Source organism: Elgaria multicarinata, chromosome 4 (assembly GCF_023053635.1).
Source record: "Elgaria multicarinata webbii isolate HBS135686 ecotype San Diego chromosome 4, rElgMul1.1.pri, whole genome shotgun sequence".
Taxonomy (NCBI): Eukaryota; Metazoa; Chordata; class Lepidosauria; order Squamata; family Anguidae; genus Elgaria; species Elgaria multicarinata.
Window position 1 is genome coordinate 51057875 of NC_086174.1, and position 19668 is coordinate 51077542.

The 19668-nt window shown below is 39.7% G+C and overlaps 1 protein-coding gene across 3 annotated transcripts in view; it reads left to right on the forward strand.

The window, feature by feature from the left end:
- Window positions 1–19668, forward strand: part of STRN (striatin) — a 61279-nt gene that overhangs the window by 14837 nt on the left and 26774 nt on the right. For all 3 annotated transcript variants that reach the window (XM_063124273.1, XM_063124274.1, XM_063124275.1), the window contains exons 3-7: window positions 1581–1654; window positions 5992–6070; window positions 7744–7911; window positions 14822–14957; window positions 17615–17750. In XM_063124273.1, the coding sequence (XP_062980343.1) occupies window positions 1581–1654; window positions 5992–6070; window positions 7744–7911; window positions 14822–14957; window positions 17615–17750 (593 nt within the window). The remainder of the gene's footprint in view (window positions 1–1580; window positions 1655–5991; window positions 6071–7743; window positions 7912–14821; window positions 14958–17614; window positions 17751–19668) is intronic.

Genomic DNA, 19668 nt, shown 5'->3' on the forward strand with positions numbered 1-19668 from the left:
CCACCCATGGGATGTTGGTGCTGGAGGACAAGGTGAGAGGGAGGCCATCTTTGCTGATTTTTCCTTTCCCCTGCAGCTCCTATGCTTCCCGAAAACCTGCTCTGGAGAACTGTAGGACAGTGTGAGAGGCGGCATGGGGGCTAATGGGAAAATTGGCAAAAAAAATTGCTTCTCCCTTGTTTTTTTTCACCAGAGTAAACTCTGTTGGATCTCAGTTCCTTTCATAAACAGAAGGAGCTCTTTCCTTCATAGAAAGACATTTGTTTATTTTTCTTTACATTTGAAAAATTAATGAAATTTTAAAAAGAAAATGGAAGTAAGATCCAACCAATAACTAATTAGTTCAATGCAATATTTTTATGGCATTTTTGATATAAAAAGGAATCTAAGGGTAAGAGATGATGGGATAGAAGCACTTGCATAATGTAGTAGATTCTGGCAGGATCTACACTACTGCTTTATAATGGTTTATAACAGTAGTGACAACTGGTTAGGCCCAGGACACACTCCATGTACAGTTTTCAAACCGTTTTCAAAGTGTTATATCCTGCTTGGTGTAGATCTGGCCTCTAAGTCAATTTTGCTATAGTTTCTTTAAAATCCACCAATTTGCAGTATCTGCTTGTATATATTTCAAAGCCATCATTGTCAAAGGTTTCTCTAGGATAAAAAGACCTTGTTCACACGATCAAAATAAACCACCATGGTTTATTTAAATCACTTCATGTACTGGGTGGATTTTCCATAATCACTGCACAAGTGTGACTTGTTGTTTTGTCCATACCTAGGAGGCAGGGCTTGGGGGTCGTTGGAGAGTTATTTCCTCTCCAACAAGCCATGCTGCCCAGGTTTAGACAACACAACAAGTCACATCTAAGCAGAAATTATGGAAATCCTGCCCCACACGTGCCTGGCATGTGCCACAATTTAAATAAGCCACTTTGGCTTATTTTGAGTGTGAACTGGCCCATTGTGTCATGATATCCCTGATTGGATACCCATTTTTTATATTTCAAATATGCCCCCCTAACCTCTCTTGTCTAAGGGATCATGCTTTTAAAATAAATACCCTTTTCTTATGTAAGCCTTTTGAGTTATGCTTCTGGTCAGTGTGAGACTAGAGCTTTCTCTGGACAGAGATCCTGCCTCCGTGCTTTTTCTGGCAGTGCTGGTTGTTTATGTCTCTTGGTCTGGCAGTAACTCCTAGTTTTTCTGTGCATGTTTGGCAGACTTGCTAAACACAGCTGGATTGGATTTTTCAGGTCTTTAGATTGAAGGTTTGGCAACCAAACTGGTCCTTTTGTAGGAGTAGGCCTTGTGAGAATAATTTGTCTATTGTATAATTTGCCTATAAATCAAGGATATCTAAACGACAAATAATGACAAATAACAAGTACTAAAATAGATTATAGCATTTCTGAACTTTTTAAAAAAGCATGATTTAGGGAGGAATTTCCAGCAAATATTCTTTTGTTTTTTTACAGTGTAAAAGAGTGGAGGCAAAATAATTTCATGGCCTGCTGCAAAGAAAGAACAGGTAGCATTTTCACACACTAATTCATTTCCTCTTTCTTTTGTAGAGCTAAATACCACAAGTTAAAATATGGCACAGAGCTGAATCAGGGAGATATGAAGCCCCCAAACTATGATTCTGGTAAGAATTGATTTGTGTAGTGGGAAGTAATTAAGACCGGGCAGAAAACAATGCTGTCAATTTGGGAAGAGTGCTGCCTAGTCAGATATGGATGTAATAAGTACCAGGACTTAGGGATCAGGAGTAAGTAATAGGGTTGTTCATACCTTGCTTTGCTGCATGCAAATTTCTGCCTCCCTCCCACTCAGTCTACTTAAGTTTAACATTAACCTCTAGCTGTAGTCCCCTGACTTAAAATGAAACTGGATGTGCTTCCAAGCTCACTTTTGAGAACCCAATTTTAATTGGGGTTGTATCCAGCACAAACAACACTGGAGGAGTCCAAGTATAGAAGGTCAGGGAGAATTTGATTGTCGGAGGGGAGAGCAAGGATACACATTCAATCTTGTGGCACCTCTAAATCCTGGTTACTAGCATTGTCCAAACCGGGCGTGCATTTTACAACATTAAAATACTTAATGAGCCACGTAGGCTGCTTTCTCAATGTTCAATGAAGGCACCCAGAAAAAAACATTGACTCAGTGTATCTGCAATAAAATCTCATACAAATCTGGAGCTTACGTGGATCTACTAGGAAAATTATTTCTCCTTTAATGCTTAATAAATATCTGGAAAAGATAATTATGTTACTACAGCCTTTGTTGGGAATTTATTAATAACACATAAAGGCAATATGGAACTGGTAAAGTTTGTTGTTGTTGTTTATTATAGCCCTGCCTACTTTGGAGGTAGATGGATGATTGAATGGGCAAATGGATAACTTTATTGGTATCAGACTATATGTGACACCAAATGTGCCATTAGAAAGGAATTCTGTTTATTTATTTTAAAGAAAATTCACAGGTCCAGGGCTGTTTTTCATTGGAATTGCAACATGTATGGGGGGAAGGATTAACCCTTTTCTTCTGAGCTGTGATCCCAACTAAAAACATGTGTGCTGCAGTTTGATGAAAATCAGTCTGTACCTCCCTGCCCCTGCCATTAATTTTTTTTAAAAAAAATGCTTTCTGATTATGCTTTGAGCATCATACCTGATTTGGCCCTTTGTGATCTGTTGAACAATTGAAGATAAGAGCAGCTGTAATTCCTTTTGCTTCTCTCAGCAAACGACGCTTGAATGAAGGGCCCATTTCCTGCACTTTCATCCACTGTGCTTTGAAATTTAACTGGAAGAAAGAATAACTGAGGTGATCCTTCAGTTTTATTCAAATGCTGCTTCAAGTGTTCTCTGAAAAATTTCATCTATTTGTTTGGACATTATGCTGTCTATATGATGGGCAGATACTAACAAGACACAGCAAATTTTACACTTGAGAGCCACAGCTTTATTTTCAAAGCTGGTCTATTCTTAACAAATGAGAATTTAAGGTGTATAGCTGACATATATTTGCACAGCTTTGGAGCAAAACCCTGGGAGTTAGGGTTGTGACAGTTCACTTTCCTAAGAGGTCTTTCAGAGGCTCTCTCACCCTAAATAAACACAAAAGCAATACGGACTTGTTTGAAGTGGGAATATCTAAAAATAAAAAACGTTTATACAGAATGGATCCCTCTCAGAAGCCGACCCCAGTCACAGATTACAAATATCTCAAACAGAGGCCTTGCACAGAAGATCTGGAGCCTTCATGTCCATCTGAGTGCTCAATTATCTTTTCAGTCCACCAGAATAGGTGCCAGCCCAAGTGCAGATTACCCACAGGAAGAATGGCTTAAATCTCCTTCCAAGAAACAAGAAGTCTCCTTCCAGGTTCACTTAGAAAACTGATACACACACACACACACGAAAACTTGCACAATATACATCATTATCTTTACCATTATATATACCAGGGGTGGTAAATTGTGGCTTCTTTACCATTATCTGTGTCATGTTTGCCATTATATATCGCAGGAGTAGCCTAACATGCAGTTCTTGAACAGTTCAGTTGTGGTTCTTGTTCCAACAAAGATTCCCATGTATTTTGTGACTCCTGGTATCCTCCCCAATGGACTGAGCGATCCCTACCCTCTGCAGCTATTTTAGTTGCAGGCACCTCTCAGGGCAAAGGGAAAGCATCTTGCATGCAAGAGGGAGGAGACTGCTGAGGACATGTGGAGGGGAGCAGATGCAAGCAGGTGCCTAAGAGGTGTGGGCAACATGAAATGAGGAAGTTATTGGCTACTGAATAATACTGCTGAAGACGATAATATCATGGAGAGAGCAGATACAGCTAAAAGGAATGTATGCAGATCTGTGGCAGAGGGGAAAGAGAGAGGGCTACTAAGACCTAAAGAAAGGCAAGAGGTCTGTCAATATTGTCCCCTTTTTAGGTACCCATGGCCATCTGGGGCCTCCACCTTGTTTTCTCTTTCATCCATTCTCTACATGCCTCACCTAGGAAGGTGTTTCAACTGTTTTATTTTCAGATAATCACTAATATTTTGGAAAATGCATAAAAGGGCAATACCTTAATTAGGGTCAATTAAAATGTCTCAAAATAGTGATCAAGCTTTCAGTTCTCCAGAACCCGTCATCATCACGCAGGATGTTAAACAAAAGTAGAGGAAAATATTTTTTTTCCTAAAGGGCCAACTGTACAACTGTACTATGTCTTAATATCTGTTCTTCCATCACACCTTTTCTTTTAAAAGCCAGAGGCTCATACATAGGAGCAGAGCTATTGCTTGTAGATTCCTCAGACCTAAGAACGCCATTCTTAGGCATTTTCAACTTGTTACCTATTTTAAAGTTTGTACCTGTTTAATAAGCCGATTGCTGCTTTTAATGAACAGTAGCCTATCCTGTTAGGACAGTACCTCGTGTTAGGAAAAAACCCTTAGCAGCTGTACATCCTCCATTCCTCAAGCTATACATAGCTCCATAATTTCCAAAAAACTAATCTTACAAACAACAAAGGCAGCCATATTGTCCATAAGGGAAAATAATCCAAAATCCATATAGTGTAATGCCAACCCAAAGATCACATAAAACTTTTGAGATCACCAGATATTTTCATCATCAAGATACTACTAAAAGCAGGTTGGCAGGGGTGGGTAGGAAAAGGCTGACTGGATGTTTCAGTCACGATGTCCGCATAGTGAGTCTTATGATGATGTGGAGGAGGAGGGTTTGCAGACATTCGAATTGTGTTCAGATTGGTGATACGATGGTTTCCATGCACCTAGGATCACTGGTAACAAGAAAGTGCCAGTCATTTTGGGAAATATAAACTCCAGCTGTTAACTCAGGAGTTTCTCCATCTGGCTTCTTCCTCCACTGTAGTGCAAATCAGTTTTGTTTCTTTGGGTGCTTTCAGACGGAGGGCTCTAGCACTACCAATTAGAACCCATCGTGCAGCTATTCCGTCTTTTTCTCCATAGTGCATTTTCTGTGGTAAGCAGAAAAGACAAAGCTGTGGGGAAACATGGCAAGGTTATGAGAGGAAGGTGACATAATCCACACCCCCATAAAATTCTGTGAATGAGGCGTGATGAAAGCCTCTTCTACAAGCATCCCTTACACATGAACTCTTTTTCTTAATAAAGATTTTTGAATGCTCGAAGCGTAACTTACCAAAATATATTATTTTTCTGCTCTGAATTATAGGAATTAAATGTACATCGAAAGACATAAATATTTGTTTAATTTTTTTTCTAAAGCATGGTATTATACACAACTTTCTGAGAAAAAGGAGATCCAAAACTGTGTTCATGTCGAATGCACTTCTTTTTTTTTATGTTTTCAGTAAAATGTTCTACACTTTCCCAATCTGTGTTTCACTGTGATTTGGACAGCTCTGATTACTTAGGGCTTGTCATGGCTGCACAGTGGTGCTGCATTGTTTATATGATGCAGCCGCCGACTTGCAGCCACATCGGACTTTTCTCCCTGAAACTGCGCTTTTTCACGGTGTCGTTTTACCATGATTTTTTCAGTTGCTCCATGGTCACAGCGTTGTTTCCTCGTTTTTCAGTGGTGGCTTCAGTCTGGGTTAAGGGTTGCTAGGGACGGATCCAAGTGCAGGTTAAGTGCGGGAATGCAGGTCAGTCGGGGGCAGGCTTGACAAGCCGAACGACCTCCTGTGCTGTGTTTTTTAGCCCACGCTCCCTCCTGCCCTGTATCAATTCTGCCTCTCAGCAGCGATGCTTCAGGGTTTTGAGGGAATCCGCTACCAAAGGTCTGGCTATTGGGCGGTATAGAAATGTAATAAATAAATAAATAAATAAATAAAATAAATAAAGCATCATCATATAGATGGCTCCTTAGTCACTGCTGGACGATAGGCTTGATAACACTGAAAAACACCTCACTCTGTTTTTATTATTATACTGGGTTTTGTCTTGTTTTCTTTTTTCAGATGAAGGGAATGAAACCGAAGTTCAGTCACAGCCAAATAGTCAGTTAATATGGAAACAAGGAAGGCAGTTGCTCAGACAGTAAGTTGCCCAAAAGTTTGCAATCTTGTCCTATTATGCTTGTTCCCGTCGTCGTTCACTGCATAACACCAGTTCCAAAAGAGTGCAACTCTAAACGTATGCGTGCGATTGCCAGTGTTTTATCGCAGGGAATCCCTGTTTGTAGGTTTAAGAGAGCACAAATGCTTCTGAGCAAGGCAAACCTGGGCATCAGTACCCTGTTTGCGGCTAAGTTAAAAGGTAATCACCTCACTTCGACTTTTGCTTGCTGGTGCAAGGCTGGTGTAATAGAAATATCCACAAGATATACCATGTGGATACAAATGTTGGAGCCATTGGTTCATCTAATCAGCCTTGCCTATTGTGGTGCCCTCCAGATGTTTTGGACTACAGCTTTCATCAGGCCCAGCCAGTATAGCCATTTGTCAGGGATGATGGGGGTTGCTGTCTGAAACATCTGGATGGCACCATATTGGGGGAGGGAGATTTACCTCAATATCACTTACACATATAGGAATCTTCCCCAGATTTACCTGAAAATGCCAGGGTTTGAACCCAGAACCGTTGCACAAGAAGCATGTGTACCACTACGGCAGATCTACAGTCCTTCCCCATGCATTTCCAGCCGCTTGGAAGCTTGTTCCTAAAACAGCTACATCGCCTAGGGTCACACGCGCACCAGGAACCAGCAGTAGGGCCCCCTTGGATCCTACCTTTAACTCTGGCTTGTCAGATCATGAACAATGAAAATGGAAAGTTTAAAGCAGGAATAAATGAGGGTGAAATCAAATATCACGCAAGCAGACTTCTGCTTGCGCAGCGAGATGAACTGGTCCAGAGTGTCCCCCAAACCTTTGGCTCAGGTTTTGAGGGTGTGTGAAGGCTTGCATGGGGGAGAGGGAATTGCCCCCTCCATATTCTGCTGTCAGAAGCAGTTTTGTTGATGGGAGGGGCTAATTGAATACAACCCTATGGAAGGTACACCTTTCACATATTTCTCCCCAGTGTAAGTCTGTGTGAAACAGACTTTATTATTAGACAGTGTTCAACTGAAAAAGGAAACTAGAAGGAAATGTAATGTGACAAAATGGGCAGTTGACACAATGGGGATTCTTATAAAATTGCTTTGTTTGAGACTTTGATCCTAGCAAATTTTCTCTAAAGAGTTGCATGCAAGTCACTCGGTTTTATCCATGAGGCTTCTACTGGACCAAGGAAGAGGGGGATTTTTTTTGCTGATTTCTTTCTCCCCTTACTGTTCCAGAGGGGGCTCCAACCCTCAGGAGCTGCAGGGGAACACAGGAATCATAAAAAATCGTTCCTCCACCCTTCCACCAGCAGGTGTGCCCCGTGAGCAAAGTTCCGCTCACAGGAACTCTCGAAACAATTCTCTAGATTTATAGAAGAATGTCTTGGCTGATTTCCCCCCTTTTTGTTAATATAATAAATAATGTATTTGTGCATATATGGATAGTGAAGCTCTTTGCTTTTCTTGGGGACTGTAGAGGCTGGTACCGCAAGAGACAATCCCCACCGCAGCTGGTACAAGCTGATTTGTGAGCCTGTTGTGTCAGCACACAGCCACATTCTTCTTCTTTCCACTTAACTGTGGATCAGTTTTAGCTGGATTGTCGCAATTGACTGTAACATCTTTAATAGCTCCTGAGCAACTAGTATGGTTTATATTCATACAGATACCTGCAAGAGGTGGGATACACTGACACAATACTGGATGTGAAGTCAAAACGGGTACGAACTTTGCTGGGTCTCTCAGGTGATGGTCCAGACAGAGAAAATGATAAAAACCAAGAATCAATGGTGAATGGCACAGATGCTGAGCTTAAAGAAAAAGTGATGATTGGGTAAGTATTATTGGGTTTATCCCAGTAACGCAAATTACTTTTTAAAAATAATCTACATGAGTTAAAATTTCAGTGGTGTGGTATACTATGCCAATATGACATTCAAACAGTGTGTGTTCTCCTGTCCCTATTTCTATTTCTTGTAAGCTGTGCAATAGCTGTATTGGCAATTCACATTTCTAAGTTTGCATAATTTAGCAGGATTGGTGGCTTCTTTACTCTAGCACAATACTGTAATTATTAAGCTCAGCTGGGACCTTTGTTGGGTCTTTGACTTGTCTGTTTCTTGTGCAAGTCTTGAAAGAAATGTTGTGTCCTGAGATGCAACATGGATGCTGCTCAGCTTTCAAAATGTCATTACAGAGAGCTCCGGCTATTGGGCGGTATAAAAATGTAATTAAATAAATAAATACAGTAATTTAGAGCATCACCGTAGTGCTATTTAATAGTTAACATGTATTGATTATTTTAGAATGGATATAGTTGGAAACTGGAGGGAGAAAATAATAAAATTGTTAAGAAGTACTCTGGATTCAGGGACTCCACATTTATAAAGTTCTTCATTTTTCTTCTCCAAAAACTCTATTGATGAGTGTTTGCTTTTATTTACTGTTTTCCAGAGTAGTTATAAATCAGCAAGTGTAAAAAAAAAAAAACCATTGGACAAAAAACATCTTTTTAAGAGCAAATCTTTTATCCATTTAGCTCCTCAAAGTGATGAAAAAGGTGGCATAATGCTTCCTTAAAGAAGAGTTATTTGTTCTGTCTGTGGAACTGTTTACGCAAGCCAATGTATTTGCTAATGTACAGATCCCAGTGAAAACCTTTACATTCAAGAGCATCATGTGACTTGGGATACATCCTGGAAGATTTCGAGTCCATCAATGGAAACATTATTTTGATAGTTTGACAGATATAATCCTACTCACACATGTTTCATAATACTTAATGAAAGAAATGTTGCACTTCTTCAGATCAGCACACTGCTTTTACAAAAGATAAGTACCACAGCTCAGCATGAATGAACTCAGCAGGGGTTACTAAAAAATTAACCTTTGTATTAACATTGAGCACTTTCGGTGTTTGCTGTGAGTGTAAAGGACGCATTTTGCCATTAACATCTTTGGCAGAAGAAAAACAGACAAACGAAACTGCCTCATTAGTTTGGGTGTAGCATTGTGTGTATACCAGTTAGTTTTCATTTTAATACCTGCTTCTTTATTTTAATAATGTTACCTTTCCTTTTGCAAGTTGAGTAAATATTTTTGGGACTGCATTGTTTGATGTTTGATGTATAAATGTGCAATAATAAAGCCGAAACTATTTAAAAATTCTGATTTACAAAGAAATTGACATAAATGGAGAAACGTTACTGTAAACAGTCTGCCTGTCGGGCAATATGTTTAAGCTGTGTTTTTGAAAAAAATATTTTTTTATTTTTTCCGTTAAACAGATGAAGAACACTTTAAATAATACTTTAAAGTACAAGTGGTTATTCTTCTCTATAAACATCCACATTTAGTTTTGTAGTGCCAATGTTTTGTAGTGATAATTTTTTAAAAAAAACGATTGTTGTTAAATACCGTTTACCTTTTCTCATGTATTGAAATACTGTAACATTTTAATAGGTTTCATAATTGATGAAATCTCCTACCTTATTAAACTTCAAATTGGCATCCCTACAAAGAGCTTCATGCTTCAGATGACTTGATACAAGTATTAATATATCAGACTTGTAAAAGAATTTTGCAATCATAATTAAAATGTCACTTTAAAATGTACTTCTTTTTTTAAAAAAAAACAATGCTGAGGTTGATTTTAAAAAAAATGTTGTATTTTACTGTGCCATATATTCTCCAGGCCAAACTGTAGACATGTTAAGTTTGTATGTGGGGGCCTGAATCACTCCCAGAGCTCCAACAGACGGGGGAAATCACAGTTCCCTACTGTTGTTCCTCTGCCCCTGCTTCTGTCCCACAATACTTCCTCTTTTTTCCCATTTGGGGGCCATTTTTATCACGCCGCTTTTCCTGTACACACCAGGAAATGGAGGCACATTCTGTTTCCCAAAAAAATGTCGGATTAAAAAAGGTCCATTTTGCGATGGAAAAAAGGCAAGAAGGAGAGGGCAGCAGACGTTGTCATCTAAAGGACACGTGAAACCCCATGAGTGGGCGGTAGTGAGCGTGCGATAAAACTCTCGTCTGATTGAACCCCCACCCCCGGCAGTATTTACCCTTTTCCACATCAGTTATTTGTAGCGTGAGGCTTGGATACAACAAAACACTTTGCTTGAGCAGAAGTCAATTCCACTATCCCAGGGAAGAGCTTTGGATTTCTGCCATTTCCCTTCCCTGTCCCATACCTGTAGCCTCTTGTGTCACATTACATGTTTTTCTGAAGGGTCCGCTAATGCTGAGGAGCAGGCAGAGGGGGCTGCACAGGCAGGAGAATGCAAGAAAGCCCCTTTCTGTGAGTGGAAAATTGCTTAGGGTTCTTTGGATCATAGGAACATGGGAAGCTGCCTTATACGGAGTCAGACGCTTGGTCCATCTAGCCCAGTATTATTGACACTGACTGGCAGCAGCTCTTCAGGGTTTCAGGTTGGATTCCTTTCCTTGTACTGCCTGGAGAAGTCAGGGATCAAACCTGGGACCTTCTGCCTGCAAAGCATGTGCTTTATCACACTGAGCTATGGCCCTTCCCTCCCTTATTTGCTGTTTTGCTGCCTTTTTCCTTATTTCTGCTCTTGTCCTTGGGACTGTGATGCCCACTAGTCAAGCTTCATGTTGTAAATATGGAAACATCACACAGCCATTCAGATTTGGCTGCAGTGCAGGATGAAGCCAATTCAAAGTGAATATCAAGTTTCCATGCCTTAAGCTGAATGGCCATTTTGATGGTGTCATGTGGCAGTCAGATTTGACTATCTGACGTCATCATGAAGCCAGTTCAGAGTGTGGGCTGGGAGCATTTTCTCATACTGGGAGGGTACCAGGAACGGAGCCATGCTGCAAACACATCTTCCTTTATTCATAATATCCTTTTTAAAAAAAAATGCCAAAAAGGAGACACTTTATGCAGGTTGGGCATGAAAACATTTATGAAATCTCTCTGCCATTTTGGCTCAACCCTATTTAATATTGTAAACTATTTTTAAAATGTAAAATTGGAGCATAAATCCACAGGGCTGGGATTGAAGGCTTAAATGTCTTATATCAAGGTAGTATCAATGAGGTCTTAAACTGGAGAATTGGGTTGTATTCCAGAAAACAGAAATAATAAAAGTTGTAGTTCTCTATCAGATTATTTTCCCCCTTTCATAACTTCTCTGATGATTTAGTGATTGTGCTGTGTCTGTTCCTCCCCACATCCACAAATCAGACAACAAATTACAGAGAAAATATACCTTAGACCTGAGATTTTTTTTAATTGACAGGAGTTCAATTTTTTTAATTGACAGTTGTTCTGTGCAACAATTAATAGTTACCCCCTTCATCCACTTGGATGGCTGATTCCAGAAGGTGGTGCTGGAGGATTATTGCTCTGTGCCGTGGCACCTAAGCCATGGGGTTCCACAGGGCTCTATCTTATCCCCTATGCTGTTTAACATATACATGAAGCCGCTGGGGGAGGTTATCCGGAGATGTGGACTGAGGTGTCATCAATATGCGGATGATACCCAGCTCTACCTTTCCTTTTCATCAAACCCAGGTGAGGCAGTGGCTGTTCTGAACCAGTGCCTGGGCACGGTAATGGACTGGATGAGAGCTAACAAACTGAGACTCAATCCAGACAAGACGGAGGTACTGTTAGCGGGTGGTTCATCTGTCCGGCGAGGTGATGTTTTCCCTGTCCTGGACGGGGTTGCACTCCCCCTAAAGGATCGGGTCCGTAGTTTGGGGGTGCTCTTGGATCCAGAACTGTCACTTGAGGCACAGGTGAACTCAGTGGCAAAGAGCACCTTTTATCAGCTTAGGTTGATATACCAGCTGCACCCTTATCTGGACAGAGATAGCCTAGCTACAGTTATCCATGCTCTGATAACCTCTCGTTTGGATTACTGCAATGCGATATACGTGGGGCTGCCTTTGAAAACGGTCCGGAAACTTCAACTGGTACAAAACAGGGCAGCACGCTTAACAACAGGGACTGGCCGACGAGACCACATTACGCCAGTCCTTTTCCAGCTTCATTGGCTGCCAGTCCAGGTCCGGGCCCGATTCAAAGTGCTGGTATTAACATTTAAAGCCCTAAACGGTTTGGGGCCAGGTTATCTGAAGGAATGCCTCCTCCCATATGTACCTGCCCGGACCCTAAGGTCATCCTCAGGGGTCCTTCTCCGCGAGCCCCTGCCAAAGGAAGTGAGGCAGGTGGCTACCACGAGGAGGGCCTTCTCTGCTGTGGAATGAGCTCCCTAAGGAGGTTCGCTTGGCACCTACATTATATGCTTTTAGACGCCAGGTGAAGACCTTTTTATTCTCCCAACATTTTAACAATCTATAAATTTTAAATAACATGGTTTTAAATTTGTAATTTTGCATTGCTGCTGTTTTTATCTGGTTGAGCTTTTATATTGTATTTTATATTATGGTTTTATACTGTTGTTTTATACTTTGAATGGTTTTAATTTTTGTGAACCGCCCAGAGAGCTCCGGCTATTGGGCAGTATAGAAATGTAATAAATAAATAAAATAAATAAAATCCAGCAAGTGTAAGTGGGTGTAGTATATGTGGTATATGACTATTCCCTTTAAAAGATCTACTTTATGACAATTTCCTGGACTTTATTGGGTGATCTAATTTTCAACATTGACATTCAGTACATGTTGCAATATTCATGATTATTTAGACAGTAGATATAAACTACCTGTAAAAGCCGTTTTGTAAATATTCCAAATTTAATTTGCATAATCTCTTGTGCAGCGTCTATAGAAGAGAATTCAGAATGTGTTCATAACTTCTAGCTAGTTGTTTGAATACAACCTCTATGACATACTGTTATGTGATTGCTGTTTCCTCATGTCCTCCATTCACATATACCTGTAAAAGTGTGACGTCTACATGTTGTGGGGGAATGGAATTTCCCTGTGTGTAGCTGTCACATCTCTGGGCTGTCTTCATGTTCACATAATAATTGTTGGAGCTCAATTTCCAATGTATGTAGGCAATGTATGTATCCTTAATTCTAAAATTTGTGTGTGTAGGGTCCTATGTGCATAGATCCCATTTAAATGTTAAGTTGAGTATGTGGATGCTAGATAGGCATACCTTAGGAAAGGTAGTTGTAATCTACCAGACATACTTTCAAGGATATATGAATAAGATTATGATGTGATGTTTCTGCAGTATGGTACTGGTTAATTACAGAAAGGAATGTATAAATTGACTTTGTGTCTGGCCCCCTACATTTTCTGAAATACTTAGGCTGCAACTTGAGAAGAAGCTCCATTGAACAGTAGGGATTATGTCTGAGACCTACTTAGACATGCATAGTATTGCACTGTCAGTCCTGTTAATATCTTAATAATATGACATAGGGATAGCTTTCAGAAATAGTAGCTTTGGTTATTTTTAGTGGCAATGGGCTTCACTTGGGCTCCTTTGCAGTCTTCTAAAATGACTTTGATTGATATGACATTAATGCTACCTTTCCCCCTGTGTTATTGTTCTGGATAACATAGTGAAAAATACCTTGTCTACATGGCCTCTGATACACGCACAACCTCCTATTACATTTCAGGCTATATTAAAAAAAAAAATTGTAAGACTGCAATATAGAGATAATACTTGCCCATCCACTCCAATTTTAATGTTACATAATAATTAGGATAAAGTGAAGGGTTAATTATGAGAGGGTTGTAGTTTATAATCTTTGTGCACATTCAAGAATAAAATTACTGAAACTCTTGATTGAGCAAAGTTTGTGATGAGCCTAGATTTTCTGAATTTTCCATCTAGTTGTGGTGTGTATGTTTTTATACTATCTAGATCATGAATTTAAAAGTTGCTGAGTGACATCTAGTAGTTTTATTGGGAGAGCCTCTTAGTAAGGAGAGGTGTTTTGGGGGCTGTATTTGTGGCTTCAGTTATTTTTTTCTTGCCCAAGAAGATCCCTTTCTTTGTGAATAGGGAAGCATGGAACCCAGCAAGTTGATTTTAATTTTTTCCAAAAAATCTAAAATTGTAATGTTGAAACATCTAGAGACTTAAACATCTAACTATATCAGTGAAGACATTACTCTCCAATCTCAAGACAAAAAGAAGAGGATTTCAGGTACAGAAGTGGGAACTTTGCTGTGGCTCTTTAATAATAGAAGCACTGTTGGAAGTCATGGAGCTATATGTGTTCCTTTCCAAAAGTAATGCTGATAGTGGCTGTGTATATGCATTCACCCTTTTTATTTATTTTATTTTATTTTATTTTAAAGCAATTTCACAGTGGATACCAAAATGTGATAAATCAGTCTAGTAATTAAAGCATGGTAGGTAAATTTAAGGACTTGGATCCAGAGTAGAAGGGCTCAAGATCAAGCAGAAGCTAATCCAGAGGCAATCTTATCCAGTCTGCCTTCTCCCCCCACCCCCTGGTTAGTAGTCTTCTGTGGTGCCTTCCATACCTCTGGAGTAGCTTTTAGGTAGTACAGGAGGGATCAGCAAAAAATTCCTTCCTCCTTTCTTCAGTGAGATGAAGACTCAACTTATAGATCTGTGGACCCAACCCAATCTGTAATATTATATCCCCTAGTTGTTACCATATATTACTATATGTATTTATGAATTTGAAAGTGCAGATCCAGTGAAGAATTATATAATTTTAATATATGTTGTTGTTATGTTGAATACAATATTATGAATAGAAACAAGCAGAGACAAAATAACTTGTGTTGCTGTTCTAATTTTTATCTAGGAAACCAGATTTGACAGACTCTGCCTCTCTGCTAGAGACATTTAAATTCCTTGAAAATGCTGCTGCAGAATTTAGCGATGAAGATGAAGATGAAGATATTGATGGGAGAGAGAGAACAATCATGGACACTTCAACGGTGGGCTGAGAACTCTAATAGTAAAATGAAGCTTGCAGTGAAGGGAACTGAAATATCTTGAATGACAAAAATATGTATACATAAAGATACCTTTATCTGTGGGCAGAGTGCAAGAACTTATTTGTAGCACATTCATTTGCAAACCAGTCTAACGAAATTGGTATAGGAGGCCAAGAAAGATTTCTAAAATTTGAATAAATTGTATGAAAGCTAAACTAATAATAGGAAAGGAAAAGGAGCTAGGCAGGTATACTCAATTCACTACTTACTGGTCAATTAGAAGCTCAGTGTGGCTTCCTTCTAGCTTCTAAAATCTGCAGTTTACATGATGCAAATACAGATTATACACTGCTCTGAACAAATTCCTCAGTGTTGCAAAGATAATATTAAGTGGGGAACTTGTAGCCCTCCACATTGTTTGACCTTCAACTCCCATCCACCCTAGCCAGAACATCTGAATAATGCATTCATTACTTCAATTAGATTTAAATGAGAAGCAATCCATATATCCTTCTATTTTAATAATAATAATAATAATAATAATAATAATAATAATAATAATAATAATAATTTATTCCTTGCTTGCTTGCTTACATGGGTGGTGGTGTTAATTTGTTCCTATTTGGTTTTGAGACACTCCTGTTATTAACCAAGCAAAGTCTAAACAGGAAAACATCGCTATACTCAAAAGGAGGGCCAGAATCTCTTTTCAATCATCCCAGAGTGCAGGACATGGAATAATGGGCTCAAGTTACAGGAAGCCAAATTCTGGCTGGATATCAGAAAAAATTCCTGACTGCTAGAGCAGTATGACAATGGAACCAATGACCTAGGGAGGTTGTGGGCTCTCCCACACTAGAGGCCTTCAAGAGGATCTGTCAGGGATGCTTTAAGGTGGATTCCTGCAATGAGCAGAGGGTTGGACTCGATGGCCTTATAGGCCCCTTCCAACTCTACTATTCTATGATTCTATGAAGTAAATCAAAATGCACTTTATTTAAGAAAATTACAAATAATTAATAGAATTAGTTTGTTGGTTACATGAGAATAATTTGGAAACTTCTTTATGATTACATTATTAGCAGCAAAAGAGAATGTAACATAAATTTAAGATTAACTAAAAGGATTAGGAACATAGGAAACTGCCTTATACTGAGTCAAACCATTGGTCCATCTACCCCAGTATTGTCGAGACAGACTGGCAGCGGCTCTCCAGGGCTTTAAGCAGGAGTTTTTCCAACCCTTCCTCAAGATGCCCAGGATCGAACCTGGGACCTTCTCATGCAAAGCATATGCTCTATCACACCGAGCTACGGCTCCTCCCATAAGCTGATACTTCAAATATAGCAAGCAAATTGAGGTTTTTAGCATTGTTGTTTAGATAATATGACTCTACCTCTTCACACTCCTGCATGCTCTTGGCTTATAAAGCTACACTAAAACATGCTAGAATTTCTAACTTCTCCTTGACTTCCTCCTGCACACTACTTGAATGTAAAAAGCTAAATTAAAGCATTACTAAAATCCTCTAGGACTGCAAAGAATTAAACTTGACACCTATGTAGAAGTTAGACTGGGAAAATCAAAGTCTGTAAGTTAAAATTAAAGTGTTCTATACAAAAATGTTTCTGGACTTAAGGGGTTCAAGTTCTAAAGTATAAGGTTCTAAAGAAGTCCATTACCCAAATCTTTGGGTCCAATGGTCCAGAGAAGATCAGAGACAAAGCAACGAGGGAGCAAAGTGAAGCAGCAGAAATAGTAACTAAGAGCTCTTGCTATGCTTTTTATACTTGTTCTGGCCAGAGGTGGGGTCTCTAATGAGTGATGAGATAATAATCTTCCAGTCAAAAAATGAGGTGTGTGGGTGATTAAACCACCCATTCGATAATTAGAAGTCTCACGTTTTTTGACCACATGTTTTGGGAACATCTCTGGCTCTATCTTTAATGGCTTAATCTGAAACTACCTAAAATGTTGCTAAAGGTTTACTATATGGGCATGTTATCTTGATTGATATGTTTCTCCCTGGTTAATCATCCTTGAACTTATGGTCATCTTTGGTCACATATACCTTAACACCTCTGTCTGTGCTTATTGTTATGACTGCCCAAACCAATAGGCTTCAAGAAAAGACATGCTTCAGCATCACTTACTAAGCAGGTGAACCACACAATCTGCTTTAGCAGGGGTTTTTAGTTGGCCTCTGAGCATGCGTCAGTTCCGCCACTGATCAGCCAGGACAGTTCACTGTGAGCCTGCTATTTTTCTACAGAAGCCATCTGCAGCTGCATTTTCTCTCTTCCTTCAATCTTAGCTAGACGCATTGTAATGCCACAACATTACTTAGCATCAAATCACAATTTTAGGGGCTGGTCAGGTGTCAGCTTGCCATGGGTCAGGTGTCTAGAATATAAGTTTAAGTATGAAATCTTAAATATGAGTCTGGGGTCTTTTAGAGGGTTGTCTTGTAGTTCTCCAAAGCCCTCATTCAGACTATTCAACCAATCCACATCAAATTAGCGAACTGCAGTTTGAAGTAACTTTGTCAGTCTTTTGTTAGCAAAAATTATTCAGCCCTTTCCGTGCCAGATTAACGGGGTGCAAAGGAGAATAATAACATTTATCTCATTTTTAGTTTCATTTTCTGTTCTTCATAGATTGTGAGGAAGAGGGCAGTGTCTGATAACAGTGAAGACAGGGATACTGAAGAAGCCCTGAAGGAGTTTGATTTCTTGGCTACATCTGATGAAGGAGATGGAGAATCTAGAAGTTCAGGAGATGGTACAGACTGGGGTAAGGAAGTAAAAAAGAACTTGTCAAAAATGCAAGAACTTGGTTAAACCAACAGTTTATGCTGAGATTGCAGTAACCTTAGAAAAATCCTACTGCTTGAGGGAGTCAGGCCTTATGAAGCCCACTTTTTCTTTATTTTATGTGAAGAAATATTTTTGTTGAAGGGATTGCCTACTTTTTATAGCTTGGATTAATTGCAGGCTGTAACTCAGCAAACTATTTTATAGGGGAACATGGTTTTTTTCCCTTGGGATATTATTTAAGTACCATAAAAAACTGCTAACTCTTCAAGTACACAGCGGATGCAGTGTCTTAAGCATATATTGTATGGAGACTAGCTGTGAACCAAGGTAAGAGATGACCCAGTATTAAAACACTGTAGTCAAACATTTGTACATACCAGTGGTTGGCAAAGCAGGAAACAATAATTCAGTCAATGGTCTCTCCTTATAGAAGTGATGTTCTGCTCCTCGATGTTCCTCAGCATTAAAGCCCTGGGGTCAGAATAGGCCACAGACTCCATTTTAACATTAGTTTCTTGGATTCCAGAAGGAATGAGGGAGACAGGAGCAGGCTGAGGGAATGTTAGGGCCTGCTCAATTTGGACTCGCACACATACGTGTGCATACATGACTGACAACAACTGCCCTGCTGTTAAGAAGGAGTGAGGAGACAGAAACAGGCCAAGTGAATATCAAAGCCTGCTCCATTTGGACTCAACTGCCCTGTGGGAAAGAAGGAGAAGCAAGGAAGACAGGAGCAGGCAAAGGGAATATCAAGGCCTGCTCCAGTTGGAATCTTCTCCTCCCTTTCAAGAGATGAGAGTCGAAGCAGGGCTGTTTCACCAACCCTGCTGAAAACTGCTTAATTTTTTCCTTTCCTTTCCCCTTGTCATCCCCTTTTCCGTGTGTGTCTTTTTAGATTATAAGCTTGTTGATACTGATTGTAAGCCGCTTCAGGAGCCTGTTTTTGGCTGAGGAGTGGCATAAAAGTACTTTAAATAAATAAATAAATAAATAAGTAAATCGGCAAATAGGGCAGCAAATATGAGTATGTGAAGTGGTCAGATGGGAGTGTGACATGCAGCTGACATCATTGCCTAGATTAGAATGTGTAAGAATATCAAGGATCTTCCTAGTGCTATTGATACTTTTCATTGCAGCACCAGTTCAAGATTTTTCAATGGCTTCACATGCCCATTTGTTACAACATACACAACATCTTGGTAAAACAATGTCATGTGTCTGCAACTTGCACATGTTAATGTGAAACTTTGTATTCCTTTTGGCACCTCCTGAAAACGCCGTTGTTCCAGGAAGCCTTCCCTTGATGACCAGCCACGGTTCACTTTGCATTTTGCTTTTCAAAAGAAATTATTTTAATGTGTTTTTATTCTGTTTTTATTTTATTTTATCTTGCACACCGCTCTGAAATTTTGAATGGGGAGCGGTATATAAATAGTGTAAATTAATAAATAGGCAATTCCATGTATTCCCTGTCTGGCAGCTGCTGGTGATTATGCAGGCTTCTTTCTGTAGTAAGCCCCAAAACAGGAGTACCAATACATTTTGGGAGCTGCAATGTTGATTCCTTTTTTAACTCAGTACAATGGAATTAGTTATGACTCTGATCATATTAAATGATCTGATTTGGGGTTGGCCCCACATAAAGCAGTCAGATTGGATAGTTTAAGATACAGGAAGGACAGGCTGCTTACCTGTAACTGTAGTTCTTCAAGTGGCCATCTATGAACTCACACATATGTGTTTTACGCTTGCCCAGAGCAGGATGGCTTCTGCTCGGGACTGGAGGCAGGAGTTGATATTTCTTGCCAATTATCTCAGCATATCTGCTCTGTAAGTGGGTAAGTAGGCATGAGCCTGTGTGGTCCAGAAGAGCTCCTATGAACTGACAGGTT